The 15,018-nt window shown below is 36.0% G+C and overlaps 1 protein-coding gene across 1 annotated transcript in view; it reads left to right on the top strand.

Annotated features, from left to right (window-relative positions):
• ACAD11 (acyl-CoA dehydrogenase family member 11) overlaps nucleotides 1–15,018 on the top strand; it is a 133,671-nt gene that overhangs the window by 68,120 nt on the left and 50,533 nt on the right. Inside the window, exons 14-17 of the mRNA XM_010335805.3 lie at nucleotides 2,155–2,221; nucleotides 2,841–2,926; nucleotides 4,789–4,860; nucleotides 5,940–6,094. Coding sequence (XP_010334107.1) covers nucleotides 2,155–2,221; nucleotides 2,841–2,926; nucleotides 4,789–4,860; nucleotides 5,940–6,094 — 380 coding nt within the window. The remainder of the gene's footprint in view (nucleotides 1–2,154; nucleotides 2,222–2,840; nucleotides 2,927–4,788; nucleotides 4,861–5,939; nucleotides 6,095–15,018) is intronic.

Here is a 15,018-nt window from a genome sequence, read left to right as displayed (position 1 = left end):
CCCATTGTATGCAGGAAATGACTCCATCACAGCCTGCAAATTAGATATTCAGATTAAAAGGAAATTTGGAAAGAAAAATAAACCAAACATTGTAGTTCACTTAACAGCCCTCTCAGTCTTTTACTTGGGGATCCACAGATTTGTTTACAAGATGGTTTTTTTCTTTAATGTTTTGAAAGTCGTTATTATTATCCAATTAGAAGTAGTAACAAATGAAAAAATATCTAAGAGCATTGTTTCCTATGTCTCCACATCCCAACATGAGGCCACAGAGAAAACTTTTTTTTTTTAAACAGTTTCTATTTTTAGTTCTCTGGTTTCCATTATAATAGTAGGTAAACTTTTTTTTCTTTATTGATTTATTTATTTTAGACACCATCCATTGACTCCCCAATTTAAATAGTGACAGTTTCACTCATTTGTCTCATAATTCTCTCTGCTCTTTCTTAACATATTTATCTTATTATGGGTTTTTTTGTTTTTTTAATTTTTTAAACCTTAAATAATTCCTAATGCTCTCTGCATCCTCATTTCAGATTCTATTAAAGCTCTACTTTAATATAAGAGTATGTACACTCTTAACCCTTTCTATACCGTTTATCCCTTTCTTATTGTAACTTGTATCAGCTACAGCTCATACTTTCACACTGTGGGGATTACTAATATATGTGTTCTATCTTGCAACAACAATTGTAGTTGACTACAGGATGACTGTAAACTTTGAAAACCAATATATAGCACTTACCTTAGAGGACTGTAAATATTGTTTGGTGCTGGTCTAAGTAGTGTGTTAGATTTTGTGCCCTTCTGTAACTGATGCAACATAAAATCACCTGGGACATTCTAAGGAATGTTTCTAGAATCAAGATCAATCAGAATGCTTTTCTTACATACTATATATTAAATTCATATCACATTATAGTTCATTTTATTTCTGGACCACAGTTCACTTGTGCATTTTAAAGTTATTTTCCTGGAGTTTCTAATTGCCATGTCTCTTTATTTGCATTATTTGCTTTTATAATACCCCCTTCCCCTTACGTACAGACACATCTCTAGATTGCACCTTTACTTCTTTTGAGTTGCTTTTCTGGAGACCTCTCTCTTAAAGAATTTAGCATTTCTTTTCCAATCTGGACTTATTACCGTTTAGGCAATTATTCTAGTATTTTCAGATAATTATTTCCTGGGATCCAGTATCTTTTGGATTCTAGGACTTCCTTTTTCTTGGTTTACTCCCTTATTTTGCTCTAGTATATTCTTAACTTTTTGAGAAAAGGTACATAATAGGTAAATTCTCTGAGATCTTGCATATCTGAATATGTATGTATTTTGCCTTTACATAAATTGATAGTTTGGACAAGTATAGAATTCTAAGTTGAACTATTTTCATCTAGCATCCATTGTGGCTTTTGAAAAGTCTGATGCCAGACTAGTCCTCAGTCCTTTTAGTTGGCTGTTTTTGTTTGTTTTTTCATTTGTTTTGAGATGTAGTCTTGCCCTGTTGCGAGGCTGGAGTGCAGTGCAGTGGCTTGATCCTGGCTCTCTGCAACCTCTGCCTCCCAGGTTCAAGGATTCTCCTGCCTCCCAAGTGCATGCCACCACTCCCAGCTAAGTTTTGTATTTTTAGTAGAGACATGGTTTCACCATGTTGGCCAGGATGGTCTCAATCTCCTGACCTTATGATCCACCCACCTTGGCCTCCCGAAGTGCTGGGATTACAGACATGAGCCACCACAAAATTTTGCATCAAAATGAAAAAATATTTTTTAAATTGGACCCTTAAGAAATTAATAAATGAGAACCAAGCTTCTTTAAAGTAGGATCACAGCCTCATATATGTTGACATACAAAATGTTATATTAGATATATAAAATTTCTCAGCTTTTCTAGCATGCTGATGTCTGAAATGGTGTGAATGGGAGAGGTGGCAGCTCTTTCATAGCAGCTTTCATCGATGGGGTCCATTCTTGACCTTGCCTAATCATTTTTCTTGGATGATATACAGTGTTACAAAAAAATTGTTATCTTAATGAAATAAGAATGTTCTCCCTATTTGTTTTATGCCATAAATGAAAGGATTATAACATTCAAGGTGAAATGTCAAACTAGACATTTCCTTTTATAATATGCTTTTTTTCCCCTCGGTTTTAGGAGCTGGGAATCCCAAGTGCAAAATTGCGATTGTTTTGGGAAGAACTCAAAATACTTCTGTCTCCAGGTAATAAAACAATTCTGATTGAGAATTCTGTGTAGGAATAAGAGCCAATCTTTTCCCCTCTCTACTTTATTTACTTAAAATTCACTATTTGGGCTCACAAATCATAATAATTAAAATATGAGAGTAAATGTTATATTTATATTTCACAAGTATTTTGATAACAGATATGTTTGGAAAACATTTTAGGGAGTATTACTGAACATTCTTCGCTGTGGAATTTCCAGTATTAGAAAGTGTTGTTAAATTATCAAAGCTGTTTGGATTAAATTATCAGACATAAATGTTCTCAGAACTGTGTAATGAAGTGATCGGATGTTTAGATCAAAGGCAATAGTCTTGAAATGTCTAATTTTGTATCTAAGTTCCCATTTACCATTGTTGAGCAGTGAGAAGCCTCAATCAAACAGCTCATTTATTTTCAAATCATTGTTTTGGTTCCAGATCACAACCTGCATCAGACTATGTTGGTGTACGTCTTTTACACAGTTCCCACCCAGCATCACTGCTTGTAAGCAGTGATTACATGAAAACGTCAAAAAGACAACTGTGACTCTGCCTGTTATCTGTTTTATTTTTCTTCTTAGCAAACTTTTCCTAACATGATTTTTCTTTTGACTAGACACAAAAAGCACAGCATGATTCTTGTTCCCATGAACACACCTGGAGTAGAATTAATAAGACCTTTGTCAGTTTTTGGCTACACAGGTAGGTATTCAAAAAATATGATCATGCATTAGCCAGCAGAAAGCTAGAATAGCTAGTAACATTGAAGGCAATAGCATTTTAATGCATGAGATATATTCTTAGATATTCCTTTGTCTCTGACAACTGTCTTAATATAAATGCTGGTGAGTTCAGAGTAGAGCCAAGAAAAGGAAATAGTAAGTATAGCATTCTACCTCATTTTGTTTACTTTTTGGGAAAGGGCAGCTTGTATTTAAGGAACAGCAACTCTACCAGTCTTCTCTCTGTCATTCTTAAGAATGGATTAATGAAATAGACATAGGTAAATTAAACCCAGATAATCCACAATAAAATTATTTTTGTCTCCAATTTTAGCCCTCTTAATCAATCAACTTATAAGAACTGTTAAAAAGTAATGAGTTTTTTACTTATTTGAGAGCAAAATTTTTCCTTCCTCTGCCCTTAGGTGGGATTTCTAAGAAGCAAGGATCCATTTGTTTCCCGCCACCCACTGTGGCACATGTTCATTGTGTTCAGTAAATACTTGCTAAGGTCATTGGCTTAGCTAAGGGAATTTTAGATGCTTGTAATACACAAGTGAACGCAATAGATTACAATCCTTGCCCTCGTAGAGGTTACCTGCTGGTAGAAGGAGAAAAGCAACAACCACAGACATGTAAACAAGTAAATTATATAGCTTATTGGCAGGTGTTAAATGCTGTGAAAAAGAGAATTGAACTTCAGGTTCTGAGGTGACTTTGGCTTTCTTTTTATCATTGAATATAACTAGTGAATATGTTCAAGCGGCAAATATAAGACTTGTAGTTTTATAGAATCACCTATCGGTAATATGCAGCTGTAAGGTGTACCCACTGGGTGGGTACCTTCAGTAAGATGCAGCTATAGGGCATACCCACCTTCTGTAAGATGCAGCTGCAGAGTGTACCCACAGGGTAAACATAAGTGGCAAGATGGGATGAGCAACCTTGCTGGAGAAAATTGAATGTAGGAATATGTTGGATTGCAGAGAAAGAGCCTCAAAGATACAAAAAATGCACTTATAGTTTCGCTGCAAATACTTTGCATTGCAGAGGCTACATTTGAATATTCAGTATGAAAACTTTACTCTTACCTCTTCAAGTCCCTATGTCCAAGGACAAATGAAACAGTGTAGAGAAGGCTGAATATTGTCTCTTCTGACATGAAAAGGATGTAGAGTTAGCATGAGATTATCTCTAGAACTTGGCAGGGAGAAAGGGCGATGCAAAGATAAAATGCCAATGTGTTCCTGGCCACAGTGATTGAAATGCCAGGTATTTTCAAGAGAAGAGCACACAGTAGAACAAGTGTTGACTGGGAGTAAACCTATCTGAAGTTCCCGTTTCTGTATCATCACTACTGCCAAGTTTGCTCTTTCCCCTCAAGCTGGTCCTTCTCATCTTTAGGCGTTGGTTTCCACAATGATAAAATGAGAAACTTGGATTACATTGCTCATTTTTAATTATTGAAACTTTTTTTCCTGGCAAATTTTTTTGGAACCCCATACATAAAATATTTCAAAGAAGAAGCAATAATAAAACAAAATACTCTGGTTGGGAGCTATGGAGCCTAGTCTTCCTTTTTCATAGCTCTCTGAAACTGTGCTTCAGAGAATGAATTAGAAAACCTCTGGATCAAAGGCTCTCTTTTTGAACAGTTCCTGAGTTTTCTGGGCTGCTGGGTCCTGGGGGTTCCGGGCTGAGATTTACCTCAGAAAGTATGTGCCATACGGACCTTTGAAATCCAATTTTCCTTGAGCAATTTATACTTTAGAAGATTAAGTAGATGTGACTCTTTTTTAGTCAACTCCTTTGCTCTTTAAAATTTTATTTTCTATTTTATAGATAATTTTCATGGAGGACATTTTGAGATCCATTTTAATCAAGTGCGAGTTCCTGCCACAAATCTAATACTAGGTGAGATGAATTTGGAAATGATTCTTCAGTATCGTACATTAATATTTTCAGGTCTAAATCTGGAAAGATTTATCTTTATCAACCTAATATCTAAATCAGGATAGACTTCAGGTCTAAATCTAGAAAAGATAAACCTTTCCAGATTTAGACCTGAAGTCTATCCTGATTTAGATATTAGGTTGATACAAAAATTATTGCAGTTTAAAATCACAATTACTTTTGCACCAAGGTAATTGCGGTTTTTGGGAAAAGCTGCAATTACTTTTGTACCAACCTAATACTTTTCCTTCTTCTTCACTCCATTTGTCAAGGAAAAGTTTTCTATTTGGTAGATTTTCTTACAAGAAACGATAAGGTTATTTAAGTGTTGGATGTGATTTTGTATATAACATCAATTGAAAAGATAACTAAATATGAAAATTATACAATTCAGAACAACACACTTTTTCCTATAACATGATCTGTAGGCCTCTATTTGTTTTAAGAAAACATCAGTACTTTATGAATTCAATTCTTAGATATAAGTTAGAAGTATAAATAACTTTGAATGCCATCCTCTTGCTTATTAGAATCCTATATCCCTTTCAAAGAACATCTAAAATACTGCCTCTTCCAGGGATGTTTTTGTGTTTCTCATCCCATCCACTCACCAAGCCCCTGATACCTGCCAGGCCCTAAGGTTATAGTGATGAACAGAAAATCTCTTCCTCATTTGCCTTTCTTAGTTTCTCTCTATAGCCCTTACCCTTGCCCACTCTTCTGGATTCTAAACTCCTAGTATAGGGACTGTGTGTTATTCCAACTTTGTAATTATTCCAGTACTAATAAAGTAGCTTGTGCATACTATGTACTTAAGAGGCAGTTCTTAAATTTGAAATGTTTAATGATGGTGTTTTAAAAACATAGAAATCAAAATTCTCATGAATACATAGTGAACCTTATTATAGAACTGACTTTTTTTTTTTTTAACCAGAATGACCTTTTTAAGGGCAGCTCATCACTTTCCCAGGATTTGTATAAAACAAAAGGAATGGGCTAGGCCATTTTTACATTCCCCTTTTCTTCCCCTTTCTTCCCAGGTGAAGGTAGGGGATTTGAAATTTCCCAAGGCCGCCTTGGACCTGGCAGAATCCACCACTGTATGAGAACAGTAGGTTTGGCGGAGCGCGCTTTGCAGATCATGTGTGAGCGGGCAACACAAAGGGTAGCCTTTAAGAAGAAGTTGTCTGCACATGTAAGGATGATTACTTATTTGAATTTATTTAGCCCAGTGCACTACACCAGTGTTGAACAAAAACATAACTTGTGGGAGAGAGACTTTCTCTACATTAACAAGGTGATTCTTTTCCATAAGGCATACTTATATTTGTATGTAAATGTAGTCTGATGAGAGGTATTTATCTTTGTGAAAGATTAAGTAGTTCCTAAAGTGCTTCAACACCTCTGCACCATGTAGACAGTTCCTTCAACTTTCTCAGATTCTTGTTCTCTACAGAACCTGGAACATTAGAGCTCCCTGTGGACATAAATAAGCTGTCATAAGGAAGAAGGATTTGCCTTGTCCTTTGGTTTCCCAGAAGAAATTAGGACATATAAATGTAAAGATATAGGAAAATAGCCCAAAACCCAGGGAAAGGAGAAACATTCTAATAGACATAAAAGTAGAATCAGCTTCTTCAGGAGGACTTGAATTCTGTGTCACTGGAGAAACACAAGTAGAAATGGGGTCAACATTTTTTGAGATATTCATGATTTTTTGAATTTTTGTCTATAAATTATATACTACTGAGTCTGTTGTCACAAAGTGCTGTAAACATAGTTACATGTGGACCATATAACAAAAATTAGAAAATATGTATTGAGAGGATATAGAAGGTATTATTTCAGACTTCCTTGGAAAGTCTTTTACAGAGAAGTAGGATATCCAAATCACCTCCCTTCTAAGTTTTAAGAAGGCAAGAAAAACTATTATCAAGTGTTAACTCTTTATTATTGCTAACATGTTAGTGTTAGGTCAAATTTGCAGTGATGGATTGTATTTGTGTTTGCTGAACGTGTATATTTTAGTACATTGGTCTCCTTGTACATTTCTCACCATCCTATAACATTTACAGTATATTTTTTACCTTAAATTATTATCATCTATGTTTGCTTTTTGTAAAGTATTATTCAGCATGTATCTAATTTATTTGTGTAGTTTTTTTTTAACTGAAAATCTGTAGTCTGCTTTATGACACCACACCTGGGACGAATTTGTTGGGAGCCCTTTAGTGTACGGCAGAGGCAAGGGTTCAGCTGTTAGCTGGTCACTTGGGAGGAGGTGAGAAAGTGTGACCTTCTGGGACCCTGGATATAGCCCCTGATGCTGCTGAAGAAGGATGAAGAGGTGGCTCAGAGCACCACCATTACTTCTTTCCCTTTTCTGTTCTCAAGCTTGCATGCAAACCCTGGAGCCAGGGTGAAGGGAGGACACAGTAAAGTCAACAGACGGGCATCTTGAATGCACAGAAGCACTCTGCACAAGTTCTGCTTTCATGCTGGTGTTTTAATACTACACTAGTAAAAAATTTCCCTTCCACCTTTTAAAGTTAATGTGTCACGTAGAGCAAGCCTGGCTTTTTAACAAATAAGCCTGTCTTCACTGGAAACTCCTCACATCTGGCACAAACAATGTGACCTGGCAGAAGCAAAAAGATGTGTGAGCATGTCATAAACAAAAATCTGGGCCAGCTTTTTAAAAAAATTATTTGAAAGGAACATTTCATTTCTTTGCATTTGAGGGTTCCTTCCAGCTGCCTTCTAATTTACTCCAGGCTATAATAAAAAGTTCTCCATCCAAGTTCTGTCTCGGGAAATACATTTGGCAATTCCCTAGAGCACCTAGTTTCTATCCATTTAAAGCTTTTCAGCAACTCTAGGGTCTATAGAGACCCAGCTGAGAATACTTCCTTTATTCTAAAGCTGAGATGGAAGTGTATTTTAAGTCTGTTCATGAAGTTATAAAGTTATAATTACCGTCTTTTACAGCCATGAAAAAATATTCATTGACTGCTAGCAACTTGTTTGGAATTAATTCAGAGCCATGTTTCAACCTCTAGGGCAGGACCATCTAAAAGAAATATATGATGACCCTTAAATGTAATTTTAAATTTTCTAATAGCAACATTTTTAAAAAGTAAAAAGAAAAAGATGGAATTGATTTTAATAACATATTTTATTTAACCCAATATATCAAAAATTAAATGTAATTTTAAATTTTCTAATAGCAACATTTTTAAAAAGTAAAAAGAAAAAGATGAAATTAATTTTAATAATACATTTATTTAACCCAATATCTCAAAAATATTATTTCAACATAGAATCAATATAAAAATTATTAATGAGATACTTTGTTTTTTATTCTTCAAAATGGGGTGCATATTTTATACTTCTAGTACATTTCGATTCAGACTAGGCATGTTTCAACTGCTCAGTAGCCACATATGGTTAGTGGCTATCACATTGAACATCACTGCTTTAGGGAAACACTAATCAAATATCTTCTGGTGAAGAGCAAACATGACCAAACATAAAAATGGCTAAGGTGTGCGTGTTCTCACTCTTAAGTGGAGAGTTGAACAATGAGAACGCATGGACCCGGGGAGGGGAACAACACACACCGGGGCCAGTCAGAGGGTGGGGGCAAGGAGAGGGAGAGCATTGCAACAAATAGCTAATGTGTGTGAGGCTTACAACCTAGATGACATGTTGATAAGTGCAGCAAACCACCATGGCACCCACATACCTACCTAACAGACCTACACTTTCTGCACTTGTATCCCAGAACTTAAAGTAAAATGATAAAACAAAGAAAAGAAATGACAATAAAAGGAGAATTAAATGTGAACAAAAATGGCTAAGGTGTAAGGAAGGGGTCACTTTCAATCTCCTGCATATGGCTAGCCAGTTATCCCAGCAGCATTTATTGATAAGGAAGTCCTTTTTCTCCATTGCTTGTTTTTGTCAGCTTTGTCAAAGATCAGATGGTTGCAGGTATATGGCCCCATTTCTGGGCTCTCTTTTCTGTTACACTGGTCTATGTATCTGTTTTTATACCAGTACCATGCTGTTTTGGTTACTGTAGGTTTGTAGTATAGTTTGAAGTCAAGTAGCATGATACCCCAGCTTTGTTCTTTTTTCTTAGGATTGCCTTGACTATTTGGGCTCTTTCCTGGTTCCATATAAATTTATAATAGCTTTTCCTAGTTCTGTGAAGAATGTCATTGGTAGCTTGATAGGACTAGCATTGAATCTATAAATTGTTCTGGGCAGCATGGTCATTTCAATGATATTGATTCTTCCTATCCATGATCATGGAATGTTTTTCTATCTGTTTGTCATATCTGATTCCTTTTTCTTTTCTTTTCTTTCTTTCTTTTTAAGTCTCACTCTTTCACCCAGGCTGGAGTGCAGTGGCGTGATCTCAGCTCACTGCAACCTCTGCCTCCTATGTTCAAGTGATTCTCCTGCCTCAGCCTTCCAAGCAGCTTGGATTACAGGCACCCACCGCCATGCCTGGCTAATTTTTTGTGTTTTTAGTAGAGGCAGGGTTTCACCATGTTGGTCAGGCTGGTCTTGAACTCCTGACCTTATGATCTGCCTGCCTCGGCCTCCCAAAGTGCTGAGATTACAGGTATGAGCCACTGCACTCAGCCATCTCTGATTTCTTTGATCACTGTTTTGTAGTTCTCCTTGGAGAGACTTTTTACCTCCCTGTTTAGCTCTATTCCTAGGTATTTTATTCTTTTTGTGGCGATTATGAATGGGATTGCATTCCTAATTTGGCTCTTGGGGAGTGCTAGTGATTTTTGTATGTTGATTTTGTATCCTGAGACTTTGCTGAAGTTGTTTATCAGCTTAAGGAGATGTTGGGCTGAGACTGTGGAGTTTTCTAGACATAAAATCATGTCTTTTGCAAACAGATTGTTTGACTTCCTCTCTTCCGATTTTGATGCCCTTTCTTTCTTTCTCTTGCCTGATTGTTCTGGCCAGGACTTTCAATACTGTGTTGAATAGAAGTGGTGAGAGAGGTCATCCTTGTCTTGCACCAGTTTTCAAGGGGAATGCTTCCAGCGTTCGCCCATTCAGTATGATGTTGGCTATGGTTCTGTCATAAATGGCTTTTATTATTTTGAGGTATGTTCCTCCAATACCTAGTTTATTGAGAGTTTTTAATAACATGAAGCAGCGTTGAATTTTATTGAAAGCCTTTTCTGCATCTATTGAGATCATCATGTGGTTTTTGTCTTCAGTTCTATGTGATGAATCAGATTTATTGATTTGTGTATGTTGAACCAACCTTGCATCCCAAGGATACAGCCCACTTGATCATGGTGGATAAGCTTTTTGATGTGTTGCTGGATTCTGTTTGCCAGTGTTTTATTGCGGATCAAAGACCAAATGTAAAACCCCAAACTATAAAAACCCTGGAAAACAACCTAGGCAATGCCATTCTGGACATAGGAATGGACAAAGATATCATAAAAACAATGCCAAAAGCAAAAATTGACAAACGCAATTTAATTAAACTAACAACAAAAGCAAAAATTGACAAATGCAATGTAATTAAACTGACGAGCTTCTGCACAGCCAAAGAAACTGTCAAGAGAGTAAATAGACAACCTAAACCTACAGAATGGGAGAAAATTTAGCAAACTGTGTGCATCTGACAAGTATAACATTCAGCATCTATAAGGAACTTAAACAAATTGACAAAAAAAAAAGTAGGCAAAAGACATGAACAGACACTTTTCAAAGAAGACAGGTATGTGGCCAACAAGCATGAAAAAAAGCTAAAAATCACTGATCTTTAGAGAAATGCAAATCAAAACCACAGTGAGATACTACCTAACATTCCTCAGAATGGCTGTTATTAAAAACTGTAAAAATAACAGATGTTGGCAAGGTTGTGGAGAAAAAGGAAGGCCTATATACTGTTGGTGGTAGTTCAACCATTGTACAAAATGTTGAGAACTTAAAACAGAAATACCATTTGACCTAGCAATCCCATTACTGGGTATATACCCAAAGGTATGTAAGTTGTTAAAAAGACACATAGATACATATGTTCAGTACAGCACTAATCATAATAGTATAGACATGGAATCAACCTAAATGGCCATAAATGATAGACTAGATAAAGAAAATTTGGTACATATACACTAGGCAATACTATGTAGCCATAAAAATAATAAGTTGATGTCCTTTGTGGGAACATGGACAGAGCTGGAAGTCATTATCCTTAGCAAGCTAACACAGGAACAGAAAACTAAATACCATATGTTCTCACTTATCAGTGGGAGCTAAATGATGAGAACACATGGACTCATAAAGGGAAATAAAAGACATAGTGGCCTAACACAGGGTAGAGGGTGAGAGGAAGGAGGTCAGGAAAAATAACTAGTGGGTACTAGAATTAAAGCCGGGGTGACAAAATAATCTGTACAATAAACCCCCATGACATGAGTTTACCTATATAACAAACTTGTACATATACCCCTGAACTTAAAGAAAAGTTAAAAATAAATAAAAAATAAAAAAGATACGATTACCATGAGAAAAAAATATATATAAATATAGTCTGGAAAACAAATATATGGGTAGGTTAATGTGACTTGAATTAAAGCACCATAATTATCTGTTGGTTTAACTCATTTGTAAACATCAATTCTATGTTAGCCTAACAATAACGCACAACACTCGAACCAACTCAATTCTGTGTTTAGAATTGGAAACCAAAAAACTCATTGGAGCCAGCGGATACGTTTAGTATGCCCTCTGGGGTTTCAGTGAGGAATTCTAAATGTTTGGATGCCTGTGAGACTTAGGGTGAGGTTTGATTTTCATGTTTTTCCACCTACCTCCCTGTTTCTCTTACAAGTTCTGACAAATTGGGAAAACTCAGAGAATGTTTTCTCGGCTAAACAAGAAGGAAGTACCAACTTTTAAATTCAACTTTTCATTTTGAGATAATTACAGTTTCACATACAGGTATAAGAAATAACATATGATCTCTTAAATCCTTTACCTAGTTTCCCCAGTGGTAACATCTTGCAAAAACTAGAATATAATATCAGGACCAGGATGTTGTCATGAATATAGTAAGATCCAGAGCATTCCATTCACTGCAAGGATCCTTCATGTTGTCCTTTTATAGCCACATCTCGTTTGCTTCCACCCCAAACTCCTCATTAACTCTTGGCAACCACTAATCTGTTCTTCATTTTTACAAGTTTGTCATTCCAAACTTGGAGTTTGGAATTTAATAATTTAAAAATAATGGAGTCATACAGTATATAAACATTTGAGGCTGGCTGTTTTCATTCAACATAATTTTTTGGAGATTTATCCAGGTTGTTTTTATCAGTAGTTGGTTCATTTTTATTGTTGCATAGAATTCCTTAGTCTGGATATATACTACAGTTTGTTTAAATGTTTACCTATTGAGGGACATCTGGGTGGCTCTAGGTCTGTGCTATTGCAAATAAAGTTTCTATAAACATTTGTGTAGGTTTTTGTTTAAATTTAAGTTTTTGTTTCTCTGAGATAAATGCCCACGATTGCAATTACTGTGTCACGTGGTAGTTCCATGTTTAGTTTTTTGAGAAACTGCTAAACTTTTCTATTTTTGATTCTAACCAACTGTGTATGAGTGATCGTTTCTCCACATGCCCTCCAGCATATGGTGTTGTCACTACTTTTTAATTTTAGCCATTCAGATGGGTTTGTAGTGATATCTCATTGTGGCTTTAAGCTCAGTTGCCCTGTTGGTGAATCATGTCAAACATATTTTCATGTGCTTATTTGCCATCTTATGTCCTCCTTTGTTCATGTCCTATGTCCATGTCCTAGATCACTTTTTCTTTTTACTATTGAATTTTGAGAGTTCTTTATTTATTCCAGATACTATCCTGTCAGGTACATGATTTACAAATACTTTCTCCTACTCTGTATCTTGTCTTTTCATCCTCTTCTCAGGGTCATTCACAGAACAAAAGTGTTTAATTTTAATGAACTCTCGTGTCAATTTTTGCTTATATGGGTCATTCTTTTGGTGTCAATCTAATAACTCTGCCTAATCCTGTATTCTGAAGATTTTCTCCTATAATGTTTGTCTAGAAGTTTCACATTTTACATTTTGAGTCTGCTTACATTTTGGGTTAATTTTTATATAAGACTTAGGTCAAGGTTCGTGTGTGTGCGTGTGTGTGTGTGTGCATGTGTGTGTGTGTGCGTGTGTGTGCGTGTGTCCAATTGCTTCAGCAACATTTTTCGAAAAAGCTATCTTTCCTCCACTGAATTGTTTTTATGCCTTTCTCAAGAATCAGTCAGACTGATTATTTGTGTGGGTTTGTTTCTGGGTTGTCTCTTCTGTCCTAATTATCCATGTGTCAATCTCTCTGCCAACACCACACGGTCTTCATTACTGTGATTATATGATTAGTCTTCCCATAAGCTGAGCTGATTCCTCTCAGTTTAGACTTCTCTTTCAAAAGTGTTTCAGTTATTTGGGGCCTTTACATATAATTTAAAAATAATCTTGCCTATATCTGCAAACATGGAGAAAAATTGCTATCTTAACTATGTAGAGTTTTCTGTTCTGTGAACCTGATACACCTCTCCATTTATTTAGCTTTTCCTGGGTTTCTTTTGTCAGCTACACACATCACCTTATCTGTGTGTAGCTTTCAGCATGCAAGCCCTATACATAAGTATTTCAGTTTTGACCAATTGTAGTAAGTACTGTGTTTTTAATTTCAGGGTCTATTACTAGTATATAGAAATACAGTTAAATTTTTTATTTTTTTTGAGACAGAGTTTCGCTCTTGTTGCCTGGGCTGGAGTGCAGTGGCGTGATCTTGGCTCACAGCAACCTCTGCCTCCCAGGTTCAAGCGATTCTCCTGCCTCGGCCTCCCACGTGGCTGGGATTACAGGTGTCTACCACCAAGCCTAATTTTTTTGTATTTTTAGTAGAGATGGGGTTCACCCTGTTGTATGTTTATCTCATACCATGTGGCCTCGTTGAACTCATTAGTTCTAGGAGTTTTTTGTAGATTGCTTGGGATTTTTCATAGATAATCATGTCATCTGTAAATAAGGAACAGTTTTATTTATTCTTTTCTGATATGTATACCTTTTATCTCCTTCCTTTGTCTTATTGCACTGGCTAGAATTTCTAATACTATGTTGATTAAGAGTGGTGAGAACTGACATTCTTACCTTGTTCTCTGTCTTAGGAGAATGTGAGGTGTAAGGTTAGCTTTGGAATTTTTGTAGCTTTCCTGTTGTAGATCCCACCATGCCGGCCCTGTATCATTATATTTGATGTACATTTCTTCTAAATAACATATAGTTGGGTCATATTTTTAATCCACTTTATTAATCTTTGCCTTTATAATAACTGATATGTTAGGGCTTAAATCTGACATTTTCTTTTTGTTTTCTGTTTGTTCTCTCTGATTATTGTTTTTTTTATTTTCCTTTTCCTGCATTCCTATGGGTTAATTTAACATTTTTAGAACTCCATTTTGATTTATTTATAGTGTTTTTTGAGTGTATCTCTTTGTATAGCTCTTTTGCTGGTTGTTCTAGGTATTACATATACATGTGTATCTATCTATTCACCTTTTTCTCTAGATCTTATCAGAGTGTACTGGTGTTATCATTTTACCAGTTTGAGTAAAATATAGAAATTTTACCTTCCTTTAAGTTTCTTTAACTGCTCCCATTTAGAATATAATTGTTTTGGGCCAGGTGCAGTAGTTCACTCCTGTAATCCTACACTTTGGGAGACCGAGGTGGTGGATCACTTGAGGTCAGGAGTTTGAGACCAGCCTGGCCAACATGGCAAAACCTTGTCTCTACTAAAACTACAAAAATTAGCTGAGCGTGGTGGTGTGTACTTGTAATCCCAGCTATTCGGAAGGCTGAGGCACAAGAATTGCTTGAGCCCAGGAGGCAGAGGTTGCAGTGAGCTGATATCATGTCACTGCACTGCAGCCTGGGCAATAGAGTGAGACTCCATCTCTAAATAAATAAATAATATAATTGTCTTAATTATTTTCTCTTAATACATTTAGAACAACATAAGGGTTATAATTTTTGCCTCCACCATCAAA

This window comes from Saimiri boliviensis, chromosome 9 (genome assembly GCF_048565385.1).
Source record: "Saimiri boliviensis isolate mSaiBol1 chromosome 9, mSaiBol1.pri, whole genome shotgun sequence".
Taxonomy (NCBI): Eukaryota; Metazoa; Chordata; class Mammalia; order Primates; family Cebidae; genus Saimiri; species Saimiri boliviensis.
This window is presented reverse-complemented; position numbering and strand designations above follow the sequence as displayed.